Source organism: Brachycentrus maculatus, unplaced genomic scaffold (genome assembly GCF_059751285.1).
Source record: "Brachycentrus maculatus isolate JH-2025_06_01 unplaced genomic scaffold, ASM5975128v1 h1tg000032l, whole genome shotgun sequence".
NCBI lineage: Eukaryota > Metazoa > Arthropoda > Insecta > Trichoptera > Brachycentridae > Brachycentrus > Brachycentrus maculatus.
In genome coordinates, this window is record NW_028280786.1 from 899,221 (window position 1) to 921,082 (window position 21,862).

The following is a 21,862-nucleotide window of genomic DNA, read 5'->3' on the forward strand; positions in this document are numbered from 1 at the left end:
TACTTAAAAACTTATTTTTAAGTGGTTTTACACAAAGTGAACGATGTATGATAATACCATTAACAACATTTTGAGTGTGTCCAAATACTTGTTCATAAAATCTAGATTGTCTCCAATTAGAGGAGTTACTTTCATATTATTTTTTTCATATTAATATTTTTATCTCATAAAAAATTGAAATAATAAGATAATACCATAATACCATACCAAAAAAAAATAATAAACAAAATAAATTACGATTATCAAGCTTATACTCGTATTAAGTATAGTAAATTCGGTTAGTTGGTGTGCTTTTGAAAAAAATTGGAACTGTTTTTTTGAAATCACAACTCCAATTTTACTTACGATCAGATATTGTGTAAAGGGTAACAAAGAAGTTAGTTTCCATTGACTAGTGTAAAAAAATATAAATAACTGTATTTGTTTTCTTTACAATTAGTTTTATATTTCGAAGTTTATTTTGTCTTACGGTTTATTAACCCTGAAAATTGAGAAATTGAAAAAGAATGTAAAGCTGAACTAAGGATAATTGAAAAGATTAAGAAAAGTCTTTTAAGGTGGTATGGAAATATGGAGCGAATGAGTAACGAGAGAATGACTTAGAAAGTATATTTGGCATATGTGAACGGAAGAATAGAATGAAGACGGCCAAAAAAGATATGAAACAATCAGATTTATTAGCACCTAAAATCAGATCGTGTCAAAAGTCAACGTAACTAGAGAGCATGTATGAATAGATGAATGGATATGAATGAAGCTACGAGTGTATGTCAGGACAGAAAAGTGTGGCGGTCCATCCTCCCTGCCTACCCTTGCACAGAAATGGCGTAATGGTAGTTATAATATAATTAATGTTTATAATAAATAATTTAGAATTTATAGTTGAAAAATCTTTCAACCCCGACTTTGATAAAATTTCAATTTGACCTATTTTATTTAAAAGCATACAGTATTAATTTATTTACACCTATAAAACAAGGTACATTCAATGAGATTAGTATTCTATTGAAATTCTGTCCAATAAATTGTTCTTATCTTCCCAAATTAGCAGGGCAGTACTCGGTATACTTAAAATAATTAAAATAATTACTTAAATAAGATCTTATCTTACTAAACAGAGGTGTGTCGTGTCACATAATTGTTTGTTTTGGGACAAATTACATGGCTACTTTATTAATTTAATCAATTATGCCAAGCAACTGACCTACTCAGATAAATAAGGCAAAGTTATTTGAGGTCAATAAATAGTCGCTACTGTTACATAATATTATATATATGTAACTAGAACTTAATAAGGTAGAACTTAATATTTTCTTTTAATATTAATAATGAGTATTATATAAGTATACACATATGAACATTTTTTGTTGTTGAATATATGTATCATTTTCGACGCCCTTCAAATTCATATATTACCAAAAGATTTAAAAGTAATATTTTGCTAAGCTCCAATCTTTTGGTTTTTTATTATATTCTACTTGACCTATTCTTTGCTGTTTTTCTCTTTCACTATCGATGCAGTTTTTTATATAACAAACCGTTTTTTTTTTAAAAATAATATGCTTCATACTTTAGTGCGGACATAACAATTTATTCTACTACATAGTACTCAAGTTGCAAAGCATTGGAAAACCTCTAAATTATTAATTTCACTAGTTCTGTTATTACAATGTAAAATTTCTATCCCATCTTCAAAATTGAACGAATGATTATTTGATAAGATGTGGTCCGGGAATTCCGAAAATTCACACCACATCTTATCAAATAATCATTCGTTCAATTTTGAAGATGGGATAGAAATTTTACATTGTAGTAACAAACCTAGTCAAATTAATAATTTTGAGGCTTTAGAAATAAAAAAAAGCGGTTAAACAAAAATTAAATATAATTAACAATCAAATAAACGTAAGTCAAAGTCCCATTTTTAATATTTTTCCCATAAAATCAAACCCAACCTAAACAGAGTTATCCCCTTCGTTGCTCTTACCCCTTCTTAAAACACCATTACCCCCACCCCTACCCTTTTGAAACCAAACAACTTGTACACTGTTTCTTTTTTATATATATGTTTAGTAATAAATTAAACCCTGAAAAGGGCAACAGGTTGTTGCCGAAACTAGTTGGTTAATAAAAATGTGAGTGGATAAAAACACAAAGTATTTTTATTTTCGAAATAATATATCAATATGATCCACAAAGTTAATGCTTTCAATATTCAAAACGTATTTATAATTATTGAAACAAATAAATAAAAACTAAATGTAACGTTAAGAAATTTTGTTATTAGTATTTAATTTGTTCTGAGAGAATGCTAATAAATATTTGTGGTAGACCTGCGTTCAGGATAGCAGTGACAGTTTCGACCTGGTTGCTTCCCACATAATATTTCCAAAAGGATTTATTCCTTCGATATGCGTTTTATTTTTACTTACACAGGAAGGCTTTCATTGGCAACGCGTGGGATTTGCAAAATAAGGACGCAATTGATTGCAAAATATATTCAACATGACCTGAAAACGTAATGACATTTCAAGAAACATAAATTGCATAAAAGTATCAACAGATAAAAACTCACAGGTGTGTATTAAAACAATAAACTTTCAAACTAAAAAACATACCGAATGTAAATTAAATAATTACCCTTCCAGAAGAAACTTTCTTTATAAATTTGATTAGCTAGTACTTATTTTACATTCAGAAATATATTGGATTAAAGTGTTCAATATTGGACTAAGAATTATTCAATTAATTGTGTCAAATATTTGTATTTTTTTTTTGTTTTTAATATTGATATTAGAAAAGTAGCGCTGAATCTCCAAACGATTTTTAAAAATTTTATACTAATAAATTAATTCATTTAAGACTCATATAACTTAATAAAAATACCGACCAGATTTAGGCAAACAGCTTTTTGATCAATGGTAATCAATATTTAAAAATGTCTGCTTTATAAATATTTTAATTTTAAAGGATTCGATGAATTTGCGTTGTTATTATGGTTGTAAAAGAAACGTTTGAAACAATTTTAGATTGATGGTTTAAACCTGTTTTAAACGGTTAAAAAACTGACTACGTAATAACTAGTCAAAATTTGAGACGTATAGTGGTTTTAAATAAAGTTTTTACTTAATTACCAGGTTTTAATAATCAAAAATATATTTTCAATTAGCACTAAATTATTTCTTTAATAAATCGAATTGATTGGGTTTTTCTTAATTAAGATATACCTATATATAGAACGATATAAAGCTTTCCTAATTTATATACGATATAAAATTTCTATAGCTACAGGAAAACCGATTTTTAATGCAGGGTTTGCCAAGAAAAAGACAGGAAATACTATGCATTAAGGATTAATAACAAAGGATCAATACGTCAATCGTTAAGGATTTGCGTACACGAGTTCTAAGAACGTGATAAAAAATGCAATAATGCATGTGTCATGACAGAAGTCGTCACCTAATAAATAAAATTAATAATTAATAATTTAAAGGTAGGTAATCAAAATAAAATATTTATTTCGAGGGGAATCTGGTAATTTTGTTACCACATTTGTGGTCGATTTGGCAACGTGACTAATATAGGTCACGTAAAGTTTAACTCCGGTTTTTTTATTACTTTTACTCCTTACACCTTTTCTGACTTCATTAATTTTAGTAAATTATCTAAAAGTTCACCATTGAACCTTTTTTTGTACATAAATAATGTTCATTTTAATCTGTAATATTTAATAATTTACGTATTTGAAAGCAGTCGTATTCAATTCGGTTTTCCAATTCGATCGTCACTCATGTCTACTGCATAGTAAAAAAAACTTCGAAAAAGTCGAAACCAAACCCTTCAATTAAAATAATAAAAATAAATTAAATAATGACCAATTCAGTTTCTGGATTCGATTATTTAAAGTCAGTCATACATAAAATCAGTGGCAAAATTTGCTTGCGTGCTGCGTATTTCTAGCTTCTACATAAAATATTTGATAATTAGACATAAAAATCTTAAACTCTTTTAAGAAATAAAAAGTCTTTGTTTTTTTTATCCACTCACATTTTATTAACAACCAACTACAATAGTTTCGGTAACAACCTGTTACCCTATTCAGGGTTTCTTCTGCTAAGAAATATAAACTAAGATAAGCAACGTATACCATCACAAACGAGTAACCGACAAAGTAATAGTTACTCATCAGTCACACCTCTAATCTGATTGACATAAAAATAATATAAAGGAACAGAAGTAAAGTTATCCTTATAGACAAGATACTCGCATCGTATCGATAGCGTTGTTGATTTAGCTGATTTCAGGTAATCTTGTTTATAATAGAATGCATCGTAACACGTGTCACAATACATATTAATAAATAGCGGTATTTACCGAGTAAAGCTTAAATAAAAATTGATGGATATTACAACAAAGTAACTGCTGAATCAATTAATGATGGTATAATACTCATCTTAAATTATTAGAATCATTGAAATGTTTGGAACGAACATATTTTACGCATACTTATTAATGTTATTTTGTTAAGAAACTTGGAAATAAAATATAACCAGGAATTTAGAAAAATAAACAGATTTTGTCATTATCGCTAACTTTTATCATATCCTTCGGAATATCCTAAATAAAAAACTTTATTTCCTCTTAGTATGTACGTGTGCGTGATACGTAATACTCGTACCTACTTGTAATATACATAAAAAATATACAGCATAGATAAATAATCACTCATATATTTGGCCATATGATAAAAATGCAATATAATTTCATGAATGCAATCAGTATTCTTATTAAGGAAGTTAGTTTTAATTCCAAGAAAGGAATAATATATCAGCTCGTAAAGGAACCGACGTTTGCGGTTTTATGTTTGATAAGACCGGACAAAAAAACGGAATTTTCATTTTTTTAATATAATGAAATTACCACTTAAAAACATTTTTTATTGATTTTTTAAAGCTTTTCGAATAAGTATTTATTTTTGGATTAACTACACGCTACCATGTATAAGATTCAAAGATGTATAAAAGTATGTTTATACACATAAGATCTACAAAATATACATTACATTTGTGTCGTTAATTAACCGTTTAAATAACGATTTTTCATACAGTGTTCGGATAAACTCACATTTTTTAACTGAATATAACAATAATTACAGTCTGTTCACATTTTACCTCTAGTTTTTTTTATCATTTATACTACCAAATAAATAGTTTTAAAAAATGTTCACAATTATTGTACCTCTAGTTTTTTTTTAATTATTTATACTGCCAAATAAATCATTTTAAAAAATGTAAGTATGGAATTCCAGTACTTTTTAAGCCCCTCAATCACGATCAGAAAAGTTTGGGTAGTCAGAAAAAAAGTACCTCCAAACCGACATTACCGAATTGTCAGTTTGATTCGCGATACTACATGTTTTGATATTTTCTGTGTTTAACTTGGAAGCTATCGTCCGAACTGAGCATTCCAAACCCCAAAAATATTCATCTTAGCCACGAACGTTGTCAACAACGATTGAACAGATTCGATCGTGGATAGAATCTCTTAGCACGTCAATAGTGATATTATTATTGTTTGTTTTTGGAGAGTTTTATTGATTTATAACAAAGTACGATGAATCGTGAATAATAAAATGCATGACGTCAACAACAAAGACATTGATCAGACTCGATCGTGGATGTAGCCCCTCAGCACGACAATGGTGTTATTATTCTTGTTTGTTTTTGGAGAGTTTTATCGATTTATTACAAAAAAGGATGAATTGTGAATAATAAATAAAATGCATGATGTCAACAATGTAAAAATTGAACAGGCTCGATCGTGGATGGACTCCTTTAGGACGCCAATAGAATTATTGTTTATTTTTAAGGAGTTTTATTGATTTAATACAAAGAAGGATGAATCGTGAATAGTAAAATGCATTGTAATTCATCAACTAAGGGCAGTAGACAGTAAAACATTGATGTTTTCCTGTACCCAAGTTGAATAAATGATTTATATCTTTCCGGGCGTTATGACTTATCACAATTAATATTCCAATAATAATTAACACACAATTAATTACAATAGATAATAATACAGAAGTCAGACAAGAATCTATTAAAAATAATTTTACATAATTGGTCCCTTTTGACGTTTACGAAGACATTTATGTATCCGCTATAATAGCAAATTGATCATTGCTTTGTATTACTGACTAAGTACCCAACCAATAAGGATAAGAGTTAATTTGGCTTGGGCATATCGCTCACTCCTTTCAAGAACGTCATAAATCGAAAATCGGCAATTTTCAGTTGTGCATGTTTTCGAAATGCCCAGAAAATTTACTATATCCCAGCAAAAGCGACATATTTTTAACTTAATATTTACCCGCTTCAGGGCAGAAAGTATTGTTTTTGCATTTTTAGAAAAGGTATTGTATAATAATTTTTTTTAAATATACTAAATATTTTTCAAATGGAGAAAAAACCTTCAGGTTTTACCTAAAAAGTTTTGTTGCACAGTAAAAAGTTCAGTAAGTGGCTTGATATTTATTTTTAATACATTGTATTATATTTTTTATCTTTAAAAACGTTCTCCTGAAAAATCAAGTATTTTGATTTATGACGTTCTTGAAAGGAGTGGGCGATATGGAGTGAACGATTTAAAACATACAGAAACAGATTTATAATCCGAATGCAGTTGAAATTTGAAGTTGATGAATACCGAAAACGTCGTGGAAAGACCAAGAACACCGAATGCTTGTGACTGTTATTATAACACTCTCCTTATCATTCATCGTTCACTTTTATGATAAGGAGAGTTTTATATTACCATACCACCAAGTTAACAATGCTGTTGAAATACAAAAAAAGTATTACTATTATAAGTAGTCAGATCGGGTGATCGATTCCAAATGGAAGATAACGCATTATCTACGCAGCCTAGATAAATCATCTTTTAATTATACTTTTTCTCAATAAAAATAAAATAAAACAATACTTATTAATCTTCAATACAGTTAACTTCTATGCTTAAGTCATTAAAAATAATGTTCAGAAGTACGTAGTAAACTTTTAAAACTGTAATTCCGATAAATCATTTCGAAATGTCAATGACGTTAAACTCAATAGTGAAAAATCCAAGCAGTGGGTACCTAATTTTAAAAAATTGTTTAGTGTATAGAAATTTTCATTAAAGTGAAAATATCTTATATTGTTAAATTATGTTTATATAGGTACATATATTATGATAACATCCAAATGATTTATTGAAACATAAAAGTCGAACTAATTATATAACTAACGAGCAGTTAATAAATTAATCAACACTGTTATAAAAGTGTAGTAAGAAAACCGAATGTCTCTGTGACACTGACTTATAGTATTGTTAAGTCGAGAGCCCTATTCTTGAAGCTGAGTTAACTTTTTCTCGTGTATTTTTTACTGTAAAATGCTACATATTTTTAATGCTTGGCTATGCATTTTAAATATATGTCGCAATTTTGTTGTTTATGTATATGTATTGCGTATGTGCGTGTTAATTTTTTGCCCTCCAACGACATGTTATAAGCCTCATTCGCAACAGCCAGAATAAATATAATAAAAAATTCACATATTTTGATATTTCAATAAAAAATTAATTAAATTTTATAATAAAAACACCTTCTATGTGAAGCGAATCCTGAATTCAAAAACAAAAATTTGGACATACTCAAAATATCGTTTAAGACAATATTTAACTGATGATTTACAGAAAACTGTATCTGCGAGTGATTTGAGTAAATGTTTACTTACATAAAAACGCACAATATATTTTCATGGTGTATTTTGTATTTTCATGTTTGTTTTGTGAAGATGAGTTACTTTATGAGCCATGGCAGATTTGACTAAGGCAATTTGAAACTATATAACAACAAAAAACAATGATATAAGATTATGTCACATCGCAATATGTTTCGTGAACTGAGTACGTACTTTCCGCCCCATGCCGTGAGAATAAGTAAGCACCCAGGCTGGGTGACTCAGCCCACGATTTGTTAAATTGCGTGATTTATTCATACTGGATATAAGCAACGCGGTATTTTGCCGTAGCGATTAGAGAATAGGGCAACCAGATAGTCAAAATAATTGGATCCCTCTCGCATTCTTTCAAGTTAAAAATTTAGTCTACGTTCTAAATATTTTGTAACTTATTTTGGTCCGGTTACAATGCGCCGATACTGGTGATTTGTTTTAGATGTGTATCAGTTTTAAAATATTATTGTTTTTATCTTATATTTCCTTTGTCATTAATTCCAGACTGAATTTATACAAACCAAAGAAGTCCACAGAGTTACATACCTGATGTAGTCCGATGTAGAAACTTTAAGCTTTCATGAAGATCTACCAAAATTCATTTTTAAATCGAACCTGCGATATGTGCAATTTAATGCTTAATGAAAAAGACATCAATAATGTTTCTTTTAATACGTTTAAGAGAAATATTGTTGATGTCTATTTGACTAGTTGATAAAGAAAATTTGTATTATTTGATAAAAACATGCAATGTAAGTTAATTATATAGTTATACTTTTATGTACATGACAGTTTATTTTTATTTTTAGATTACTTATGTGAAAACCTCTAATTGGAACGTTATTTTTTTTTAAATTTTATTATATTATGTTATTTTTGTTGAATATTCTGTTGGTTTGAAAATAAAAATAAAACTAAATAGAAGATACGTATAATGACTACATATATTTTAAGCTCATTTCAGTATTTAATTATATATCACTGTCTGCATTGTGTGTAAAGTAATATTAAATTTAAGTTGAAATCAACCACTAATTTCTAATACCCATGGTGAAACACACCTCGAACAAGTACCCCTTCACTTTTCCCCCATCTAAACACGCCACAAACCTTAAGTCCTGAATTGGAACACCAGGGGGACTATAGGCTAATCGACCACCGGTTTTTTATATTAAAATTTAAGATTATTGATTAAAATAAATTATTTTACATATCAATTAAATTATGAATTCAATCAGAATGATTGCCGTAGAACGGGGCTACTTGCACTTTGATGTGTTACTTGAGCCCAATACAAAAAAAAATATATGTATTTGGTCTTCAATAATGAACGTATCGTGACAATAAGTGTCACCTGTCAGGGAAACAATGAATCATGTCGATACGTTCATTATTGTAGACCAAATACAGATCTAAATATTTTTTTGTACTTGGCTCAAGTAACACATCAAACTTCAAGTACCAGCCCCGTTCTTCGGTACCATCGTATGTAGAATTATACGTATGTAGGATTCGCATAAGAGTGACATTTGCCTTACATATTAGTTGATGGTACCGCACGTTTATTTATAGAAAAAACTGAAATACGGCGGTATCCGCTTGATTTCGGTAGTATTTCGACGTCAATTTTGAATGAACTCTCATACGAATAAACGCGTGATCGCCGTGTGAACTAAGCTTAATATTAGGACTTATATTGCTTGACCTTTAACTTAATTTTATACCTAATAGATTAAATGGGCGTAGGTATGAGGTCACATAGCCCATTAAAAATCGCATAGCTCATATACGTGTTTTAATTTCATAATTTAGAAAGGGCTCTGTGCGTATTTTAATAATGCCGAAATACTTCCTAGATTATTCCGACAGCTCATTTTGGATATCCGCCAAAATGCACTCACTGCGATCATGCGTTAGGGATATTAGGAAAATTTATGAACAGGTGAAAATACAAACGGATGAAACAAAACTTATGAAAGGAATTCGAAAAGTAACATTTATTAAAATTAAACCGATAGCTATAAGGTATGTATTACCGGCTTTTGGTAAATCGGTAATATGGCCGAATTCCATTGCAGAATTAACGGTTAATAAATTCATATTAAAAGGTAATTACATGAAATATTTTCATTAGTTTTAATCATCGTATATTATCTTACAATGAAAGCACGACCGTCGAGTGTTTTGTTGGTCGGTTCACTTAGAACACTACTATCTTGATCACAGTGTTATGTTTATTAACTGGTATAATTTCTTACAAAATAGGCATAAAACCAAAAGAAAAAAGCATTTCACTGAAACGAAATCATAATACATAATAATACTTTCAGAAGATAAAAAAGTTTTTTTCTTAGTATTGGGACACAGAGGGTTAACAGTTCATTACATGACCATGTTCGCAGTTACCAAGTACTAAGGCCAACCTACACAATGCAATTTGTCAATCACAAAGTTAGAGTAAAGCGTGTTCCCACGATATCGAAGTTCCTTTGTTTCAAGCGCCATACACTTTAAAGTATTACCAGAAACGATCGGTCTAATTCTAATGTCTTTATTTCGTAATGAATTTGGCTAAATTACGAATACGGGTGTTAATTTTTGTAGTTTATTTATCCTATTTCGTATTCATATATTTAGAGATATTTTTCTACATACAATACAAAATTGTTGTAACCACTAAAGAATTATTTTTTACTTTAAGATATTGTGATTTGTACATCTTTCGCACGACAGTCAATTTTTTACATGTGTTATTCTTAAAGACCAGTGCATCTATATTGGTTCGCCAGCTTTGACAATCGCCCGTGTGTCCGGGCTTTAAAAATACTAAAAATACATTTTTAATTCACTTACAAATGCAAGCAATTTAAAGTCACCCAAAAATGAATGAATCATTTCATTGATGGTCCAGATAAATGAAAAGAATTAATAACTTTTTTAACAGCAAAACTTTTTAATTACTAATATTAATAATGGGTATTGGTTTAAGTAATTAATGGACCACCCACTAAAATAAAGATCAAACTTTGATGAAAATGAACTTAGTTATATAATTTATTTTTGGAGATGTAAGGTGATGAGTATTATTGTTGGCACCCTTTCCAGACCTATCATTGACACCACTGATATCATTTATAAACTTATCCAAAAGTACATTCACATCGATTGAAATTTCAACTATGTAGTAATCCCTTTTTCCAAGAGAATACATAATATTTCTACAAACTTTATATTACACTGATTAAAGAAAACACTTGTTTTTTACCACTTGAGTTTTATAAAAGACTACATGTTTCAGAAGTTAAACTTCCATCATTCAGGTCTGTATAAAAATCTTACCCTCCCATATCCAACCTGCATATTATACAAATAATAATTTACATAAAATCCTCGATAACTCAAAATCAAAAACAGGTTTATTACAAAAAAGTGGTATTTTTGAAATTTCGTGTGGAGATTGTGATAAAAAATATATAGGCCAAACTGCGAGAAATTTAAAGATTAGAATCAAAGAACATCTTAGCGGTCTTGTTAGTAATTATTTTTCGGAATTTGCAAATCATATAATAGATACTAATCACTCATTTCACTCTCATAAATTAAAATTATAACACCATGTTCCATATAAAGGCCAAATTATGAATTAACTTGAAAATTTAGAAATCCAAAAAAACCTAAATTCTAATAATAATTTATTAAATAATATATTGTTTCAAAATTCTTCACCTTTGCTTTCTATTTTTCCTTTGTTTTCAAACTCCGCCCCTTGACTAACCCCCTCCCCCTAACTTTCCCCTCTCCTTATTTATAGAACAATTTTATATTTTATATTTTAGTTATTATACAGACCTGAATGATGGAAGTTTAACTTCTGAAACATGTAGTCTTTAATAAAACTCAAGTGGTAAAAAACAAGCGTTTTCTTTAATCATTGTAACATGTCTTACCACAAAGTTAATGCCGAAACAATAAATAAAATACAATATATTATATGATAATAAATCATACATTCAATTATTCACCCTACGGATATCATATCAACATACAATAGTTTGAATTCGAAAAACGATAGGAATGTGAGCATCCAAGGGCTTATGACCTGGCATTTGGATGGGTTAAGTGATTACTTGAAACATTTATGTAGCGTTGACCATTCTGCACATTATCCAATATTCGTGTTGCATTATTTTTTTTAAGATTCACACCAAATCGAACATCCTGGGATCCTTAGACATCCATCGCTTTGTCTCAAGTTAAGATACCTTTAATTTAAAATCTGTGTACTCTCTAGTGCCAGAAATGATTTTAACTAAAGCTTTGTAGAACACTATCAACAAAAACAAAAATTACTATCATATAATTTTTTTTATTAATTCAAAATACCACGATAACTATACTGAGTTTTTTAATCAAAGAATGATGTATGATATACGTCATAAATTCATATGACTTCTGTTTTCTGTCTATCAAAAAGATTAACGAGGAACATATATCAAAGGGCAGTTCAATGTAATTTGATTCAATCAATATTAGTTGGTTAATTAATCCCCGGAAGGCAGGAAACGAATTTGTAAGTCATTCATCGCATGGGTGATTCAGCTAAGCTCTCAGTTAACTTTTATTAATTAACTATCATTCAATCTTACTTGGTGCTTTGTAAAGAAAGCTCAACTTATACGAAAACGAGTATTGAAAAAATTGGTACCGAATCAAATGACGAATCTAATGATGTATCACAAGATTAAGGGGTCATATATCGAATTAAAATAATTAGTTCATTAATTGATTCGGCAGTAGTTCATGGTAATATCCAAGCATTTTACTTGGTAAATACCACTTTTTCATAAATAGTTTTATATCCCAAGTAAAACTTAAATATATAATAAAATAATAAGGCTGTAAAATCTAAGTATTCTACTATGAATTCTAATAAACCCTACTCAGGAAAAAGCACTCAATTTAAAAAAAAATCTGCAGCAACTTAAAAACTAATTAATTGCTGACAGATATATAAATTATACCTTTATAAAATTTGATGTATTCAACTCGTTTTTTTTGTGAAACGGGTCTATACTTAATTTAACTTCAGCTATTTTTAATACAAGTATATTTTTGATGTCTAAGTTACTGAACAGTACATCCTCGATCCATTTGTTGTAAACTTCCGGTAATCCGATCCCGGAAAATCGAATGTTCATGTATGTATGTAGTTCAAGTACATATGGTACATATTTTAAACTTTTTTGATGTAATATTTATAATAGCATGACTCTCGCACTCTCTGGGGCTCCCAACAAAATAACATAAAATGTTAGTTACTTTTTTAATTTAAAAAATATATAATTAGATATAATTTGGGGATGAACTAATTAAAGTTAGCGTGTACCCAGTATAAATAAATCATATGAGAATATTACTTTCTAAATGTTCTAAAATTCTTAAATTAAAAAAAAAAACAATCTGAATTTTATTATTTTTAACATTTGAAACACACGGATAAAAGCGAAATTTTAAATATGAAAAGAAGCCTATGGTTTTATATTTCACATATGATATTCTGAAATAATGCAAATAACACAAAATACAGAAGTTATAAACAATGCGTATCATTACACCTTTCAACGGTAGAGCGTGTTTAAATATTTCCATATGTTGTTTGTACAAACATCACATTTTAAGGAGAATTTACAAATTTAATAAGCTGTTTACAATACCAACGGACTTGTTGAATTTTAACATGTATTCGAAGGGTAAATGTTTATTTGAGTGGCCACTGCAGACCCGATAAAGTAACTAATATGTTCGATAATGAGATTGATTTATGTTGGTACTTTTAGCAGAAACAAAGAGCATGAAATAAATTGATGATGAAATACTAGAAAGAAACACTCGAATACTTTGTTTTACAAAGACGCCGATATTTATATACACACAAGTAGTGTAATAGGACCAGTTATTGGCAGTATAACAAATGGTTTAAAGCAAAAACGCTGCTAAGTTAATGCGCGACACTAATCGAGTTTTGTATAAAATTGCACGGTGATACTAAAAGATTACCATCAGTGGAAAAAGGGAAATATTAGCAACTGTCAACTGGTGTACGTATTTGCAACTATGTCCAATTGACAGCTGTAAGCCTCTTCTGTATTTTTGGGGATGAAATTTTGATTACAATACATTTCTAATTCATCACAGTGTACTCATTTTTCAATAATCAATATTTTATAATACTGATGATTGTTCGTTTATTTTTTTATGGATGCATTGAATAGTAAGTCCCTTTGTTCAAAGATGTCAGGCACAAGAGTTTATATACATATTAGTTGTCCGGCACGTAAGTATTATCTTAATCCGAATACACATTTTTATACGACGAATCATATCTTCTTTCCAAAAAAATGTCTTCAAAACCTTTCGGTCAGGCTTTTGAATATACACATCGAACAAATAAAAACAAAATGTTAACAATTAGGATTATTTAAGGCGAGACTTACCACTTTATCGTCCACATAAATAGCGCAGCAAGCACCTTGGAGGGATGCAAAAATTCCTAAAACCAACAGCGTCACTAGTAAAAACCGACATCTTTCCATTACACTAAGACGAGGAGAGGCCTTCGAAATAAGTGGTGATAATGCACCCTTATTTGCACCGGTCACTTCACTGCACGAACCAATACACTCGCGAGAGCTTACGCACCATCTCAGCTCATTGCTAAGCACGTCTCGTCCGACAGTACAGTAACGCTTCCTATTCACTATTGTCATCGCTCCTCCGAGCACTGAGCTCAGTTTTGTAAACACGTCCAAAATCAAGTTACGATCGATTGTCGCAGTGTTCTGGCAGGAATGCCTGGACGCCACTTCCGATCCTTCGTTCACATCCGGACACGATTCAAAATCCTCGTCAGTCATTTTTAATTTAACCCTCAGTAGATCGATTCTTCGAGGCTGGTCGGTGGTCTCTATCTTTTTCTTACTTCTGCTTATTTTCACGGTTTTGTTTACTAGATTGTTTGAGGAATTTATTTTTTCTCGGGTATGCTCGTCCATTTTTCTCTTCTAAGAATACGACCTTGTATGTCTTGACCGGGCTAACTTTCTTCTGTGCTTTGTTCGCTCTGAAGTTTTGCAGCTGGCTAACATTGGGGTACTCGGTGGATCATTCGAAATCTATAATTGTACAACCTTTATCTTATTGGCTCTGTACATTGTGTTTGACTTGTGATTTTAGATGATCTCCGCAGCCGGTGCTCCGAGTTGTTAGTGTTGTACAAAGTAAATGCGTCCGGTTGGTATACCGACCATAAATGCTGCGTAGGTATTTCTTAATTTAGATTTTGGTCAGACAGAGCGATATGATTAACTAAATATACCGAAAATTATGTTACGCCGGTTCTTTTTTGATCCTTTTAAATAAAGCAAGTTCTGAAAGTAGAAGTCTGGTATAAAATAATTGGTCGTGGTTTTCTTTAAATGGAAATGGGATGATCGAATTTGGCATCAACTAATTTGAGCGTAATAGCTTTGCATATGGATAATCCTACCGGACATTCGTCTTGAGGTTGCGGTATTGAAGTCAAACCTGAAAGATAAGAAAAAATACTTATTGCACAAATCATGAACATTAATATAAAAAAGAAGAAGCACCGCAATTAATTACGGAAATAATCGAATATAATAATTATTATCGTCAACCGATGAAATTTGCTTTACATACTTAAAGAGATGCACCCGACTTATCAAATTGTATGAAAATCTTTAAGTTTCGTTCTTGGATAAATTTACAAAGACTGAAGTGCACTTATACATAAACATTTATTTGTTTTACATTTTGTATTATTGAAATCCACACATTTATCTGAAAACTCTCATATAAAAATTCACATTAACATTAATTATTATTATTAACATTAACTGCATATGCCTTAAGTATGCGAAAAAACATAGTGTGCTTCTTTTTAATAAAATCGTAAGGATATGAATATTATTGTATATTATTTGAAATAGGATCTTTATAAGACCAAAATAAATAAGGCATAAGTAATAATGTTCTTTTACCTTCAAAGTTTATTTAAAATGTGCATTATAGTTGCAACTATTTCTTGTAATTTAAATGTTATTATATTAATACTAATCGCGAGCCAAAGTTTGACAATGCCTTTAGCAGGATGCCAGTTTATGGGAATTCACAATGCTTCGTTTGATTTTTGCCACACATGACCGGTGCTGAATTTGTGTTTTCATTCAAGGTTCACCAAATCGCCACACAAAATTGCATATCGTCGGCCTTATCCGTGAATATCTATGTAATATAATTTTATGAAAGAAATGTTATTATTTTCTAATTATTAGATTCCAAAAGTTCACTTTATTTTATTCCTACATACACATAGAACTTAGCGAAGTTTTATTTCTCCAGTAAAGCGTCACAGATGGAGTTACGTCACAAATTAATCGGACAATATTTTTGGGGTTCAAGACAAGAAAACTAAAACAAATTTACATTTATTTACATAACATTGTTGTATAACGCTGGTGGTAACAATCTGGAATTACCGTTTAAAATCAAAATAATTTGCACACCTCAAAGTACTGAACCCTAACTGGTCTAACTAAGCAGTTTCCTATAAAATATTACTTTATAGGATAAGCTATCTGATATGTCAGCATAAAATATCTATCTAATCATAAAAACTATATTAACCTTTTAGTAATGAATTCGTGTACGTATTTTTTCAAATACAATATTTTACAGATATTTAAAAAAAAATACTGCAGTTCAATAGCCTTTAGGGTAATTCTTGGATATTATACTGTATATGTTTTATTTATTATATTCCTTACTAATGTTTTAGTCACCATTTTTATATACCACGAGGATTTCTCTTCACTCTAACTTCAAAATTATGCACAATAATTTTTTTTAAATCAGCCTACTTTCTGAAAAATTTCTGTAATATGATGTAATAAATGTTTAAATAAAATATTAATAATTATTTTAAAATCAATATTAATGATAAATTGTGTATTCATATTTATTTTCGTGCTAATTAATTAAATGCATTGATATATGTAATTTTATTTTGTAGGAATTAATGAAATTTTTTTTGTATTTGAAAAAAATGTATTGTAAAAAATCCATGCAATAAAACTCAGGATTAACGTATTGTTTCTAAAATTGAAAAAGAAACCACGATATTGCAATATATTTTTGCTTGCGACTGTACACAATTAATTTAAAAAAATAAGCAAAAAAATTAATTAATATTACAATATAGTTTGGGTTGCAGTAGGTACATACGTAGATGAGTATAAAGTTCACGATTTTTTTTAAATACTGGAAAAAGTACGTTAATGGTGAAAGATTAAAAAAACCTAATTATATAGTAAGACATAGTAAGACGCAAAAGCAATACAATCTAATTGGAATAATTGCTTTTCTAACATCTTGAGAAAAATTAATGATATAAAAATATAAAACAAAACTGATATAACAATTTTTTTTTATTTATTTAAACTTCATGTACAGAAAATAAATAAGTACATTGGCGAGCTTATTGCAAAAAAGCAATATCTTCCAACCAACCAAATATTAACATACACGACACAAAAAAAATCGAATATTGTTACCATAATTAACCATAGGTGGGCAAATTTCATTGCAAAAGGAAGCAACCGCACACTGGAAAATGCAGGTCTCGCCTCGAGAATATTGCGCCGTGTCAACGCTAAAACTAACACTCAAACGGATTCAATATTAAAAGGACTTAAATAACAAAGTATTTTAGATGCAGGTCCTTTGTAACATCGCGTACAGAGTCATGCTTTGTGAAACCCTAACCGACAAAAGGAAAACAGAAATAGCGCAATAATAAACCACGAACCAAACAAAACAACAAAAAATGCCTACAAAGAAAAACAAAGAAATGCAGCTTCAAACAACAGCATGTCGGATTCGTTTTAATTAGTGCGACTAATTGATGCACTAATTTAATGAAATGTGTAAAAAAACACTCAAAAAGTAAATATTTCCAAATTTCACAGAAAGCATTTTTTTCTCTTAAAAATAATATATTTCATATTTTATAGCGCATGAAGAATCATCATCAGTAGATAATTCGAAAATTTTACATATGTAATTAAATACATTGCGCATCCGTTTTGAACGTATGTGTGTATATATAAGTATGGATGCTAACTATATCTCACTAGGTATTATTATAATACTTTTTAATGATAAAATAAACCCTGAGCCATAGACTCCAAACGGAGGGGTACTGCCCCCCAAAAGGAGCTGTAGTAGTCTTATAGGGAGAACAAGAGGCTACTATGAGACAAAGGGGAGATCTAATAGGGCGCAATATATTTTGATTACTCTCTTTTTCTCAGAGGTTATATTCTGATAATTTTCTAACCCTCTTCGAAGAAATTTTGGCACTGGAGCGCTAGATCAAAAAAGTTTGAGAAACTGTGCAGTAAACTAATAATGTTAAAGCAAAAATACAAAACCTAATTTATAAGGTCGATATCGATAATAATGATGAGTGAAATGATTTTAATTAAACCTTAACAATTTTATGGAATTTTATAAACAATGTATATTTAACAATTAGCTTAATGATTTTGTTTTTAAAAATGAATAATGTTACAGTATACCCACATAATAAAGTATGCATCCATCATTGATTATTATTTTTAAAGCGGTTAAAAACTAATAATAATGAACTTTTGATGCAATCATGGGACACCCTATGCATGAATTTGCAAATAAAGAGAAACAATTTACATACGAAATTGCAGAAAAGTTAAAAATAAATTAATTGCTCCATTATTATCTCGAATGTTTTTGTTGCTGCTCAAGGCCGAGAGGTGAATAATTCTATGTGCAGTTGCGTAGCAAAGTTCCCGCACACATTACTACGGTGGAAAATCATAATACCTATTTCGCGTCCAGGTTTAAATTAAATTCTGTGTTATGAATAAATAGACCAACAGTGTAAAACTATGAGAGTATAGTAAGCCTAAATTTTCAAAGAGACAGTTTGACGATTTTTATACTGATTACGTGTTTATATCTTATTGTATTTCAAATATATGTTATTTACATACCGCTCACTCCTTTCAAGAGCGTCATAAATCGAAAATCGTCAATCTTCAGTTGTGCATGTTTTCGGAATGCCCAGAAAATGTACTATATCCCAGCGAAAGAGGCATATTTTTAAAATAATATTTACCCGCTACAGGGCAGAAAGTGTTGATGTTGCATTTTAAAGAAAAGGTATTGATTAATTTTTTTTAATACACTTAAATATTTTTCAAATGTAGAAAAACTTTCAGGTTTTACCTTAAAAGATCTTTTGCACAGTAAAAAGTTCAGTGAGTGGCATGATATTTATTTTTAATACACTGTATTATATTTTTAAACTTTAAAAACGTTCTCCTGAAAAATTAAGTTTTTTTATTTATGACGTTCTTGAAAGGAGTGAGCGATATGTTACATAATTTATAAAAAAAAACAAAAATAAAACATTTATGTGCTAATCGAAAATTTCTTATTTTTATCAAAATACATGTGTAAAACAGTCACATTAAAGTATTTTTGTAAGATGAATATAGAAATGTGTAGAATGTCCAACAAATAAAACATATTTTATGTTTTTTTTTAATTATTGTATGGCATACTTACATAGAATTTCATTTATTCGTGTTTACTATTTCAACACTGCTTTTTATTTAAAAAAATAGCAACTGTATACTATATTTTATTTTATTTTATTTGACCAGTAACCGAGTTTAAGATATTAATTTACTTTTTTACTTTATATATATTTTTCTCATTATTTTTGCAATTTTTTCAATTATTTTCATAACCTAGTTCATGCTGTAGCCAGAAAATTGTAGTGTTGTGACGGTGCTATTTTACAAATCGTATTCTGGTTTCATTGTTTACACTAGTATTTTAAGCTTTGCAAGCACGTGGATATTCCGGTATAAGCATTTCAACATAGAGAAAGTGGGAAGCTTTGAAAAACAGGGTTGGCCAAAAGTTGTTACGTGTTACGAAATTTACGCTAGAGTACGTTTACATAATTAAAAGTGAATTCTTAATTCAAAACTTAATTTAATTAAAAATTAAAAGTTAAAAAATATCAAAAATTTAAAATAAAATTTAAAAAAACATCAATGCGAATAAGCTACATTTGGGTGTTATGACATCTAATTTGAACGCTTTCGATAATTGACAATACGTTAATAACTTTATTTAAATATTATTAAAAGAGCAACAGTAATTTATTAGTTAAATGAAAGTTAACACAGAGGGTTAAAACCATTTTATGGATTTTTCTATATATGGGTAAAAAAGGTCAAAAAATTCGAAATGGTATATTTTCGACATCACGTGACTACATGCACTACATATTTCTCCCGCGTATCGCAATAATTATGCAGCATGATTTTTACTCAAATAACATTTTTATGTTGATGATAAGTTTTTAAGAATGGCAGAAATATCCTTTCACTGGGTGACCGCCAAATAAAACAATATAATGAAAAACTTTAAATAAATGTTAATCTGCAGTGTTAGTTTTTGGAGTTTCCGATATTTTTCAGAACCCTGCCTTTGCAGAATAACAGTCAAACTACAATCGGCTACAACGAGACTAGAGTCAGATATCGAATCGTACAGATCTATGAATAATAATGTTTAAGTACAAACATACTTGCATGTATGAACCTACAATGCAACATTGCGTGTTACGTGTCGTAAATCAAATTCATTAATTTCCGCGAGTGAATAAGTATTTTGAAATATGTACGCTTTATATTTTGTCAACCCAAAAACATTGGAATAAAATTGGTTGAAATAAAAATATTTAACTTTGTTGTCCAATAGAAATGTAAGTACATATATACAGCATTTGATATTTGATTTATTATAATTTGTTAGTTTAACAATCGTGAATATGAGTAAAAAGTTCTCACTCAAACTAGCCAACAACACGTCTTGAGCTATCAAAATGACCAGCCTTCCATATTTCCACTCGCTTTGTGTAATACCACTTTTAAATGGTATCACACAAAGATAAAAGATAAGGAGAGTTATATTACCATAATACAAAAATAATCATGCTCTTAAATAATATATTAAACAAACTAATTTATGTCATTGACATCATAAAGGAATTATCTAAATTCGTTTTTTCGTCATATCTGGCATAATTTAATTTAGGTAGATAATCATTATAAAATATTTCTAAATATTCAAATATCCATGTTACGAACATAAAAGAAATGTTCACAAAAGTGAACATGTTAACAAAAAATTCAAACAAATAAGAGCGACCTCATTCTTTTATCACCGTTTGTATAAAACGTTTTGTATTTATGAATGAAATATTCTGTCATAGTAAACAGTATGAATTCGGTATTATAAAAAAAGTATCAAACCTTCTATGTAGTCCAATAAAAGCAATGTATGGGCGTTGTATTTACTCACTCACTAAAACAACACAAACACATCAATTCTTATTCAGCCATGAAGAAAATATAGATTCACTTTTACTTGGAGAATTTTCGGCAACTAGGTCGACGTATCCGTAAGGATAGAAAATATATTTATTTAAATACGTAGGTTCTGATGATTTTAATCGATTTTTGTACAAAATAACAACACGTACTGTAAATAAAAAAGGCCTTATAAGCTTTATGTTATTTTCTTCAAATACCTCGGTGATGTGAGCATGAATTTGTTTATATGTATTTATAAATACTTTATTGAATCTATTAAATTTAAAAAATATCCAAAATATTTTAAGAAATAAATAAATAAAAAATAGTGATGTTCGGAATATCCCGCCATTTTTAAAATTTTGACAGCTCACGATCCATCTGATCACAGATAAATCGAAAATATCACTCAACAATAATAATCTGTCTAAACTTCATATAGTTCACATCAAACAAAAAAATTGTAAAAGTTCATTTAAAATATTTTCCTAAGTAAAGATGTCAAATAATAATCGATAAAGTCTACAGATAAAATAAATGATGACTTTATATACTTTATTAAACTATATACGTTTT

General features: G+C 29.2%; 1 protein-coding gene across 8 annotated transcripts in view; it reads right to left on the reverse strand.

Moving 5' to 3' along the window:
• Window positions 1-21,862, reverse strand: part of LOC148312788 (matrix metalloproteinase-2-like) — a 440,260-nt gene that overhangs the window by 389,814 nt on the left and 28,584 nt on the right. For 6 of the 8 annotated variants that reach the window (XM_088272992.1, XM_088273033.1, XM_088273016.1 and 3 more), the window contains exons 2-3: window positions 21,227-21,455; window positions 14,270-15,359 (exon numbers count right to left, since the gene is read on the reverse strand). In XM_088272992.1, coding sequence (XP_088129118.1) covers window positions 14,270-14,827 — 558 coding nt within the window. In that variant the 5' untranslated portion in view covers window positions 14,828-15,359; window positions 21,227-21,455. The remainder of the gene's footprint in view (window positions 1-14,269; window positions 15,360-21,226; window positions 21,456-21,862) is intronic. The other 2 variants (XM_088273042.1, XM_088273051.1) reach the window with 2 other exon arrangements.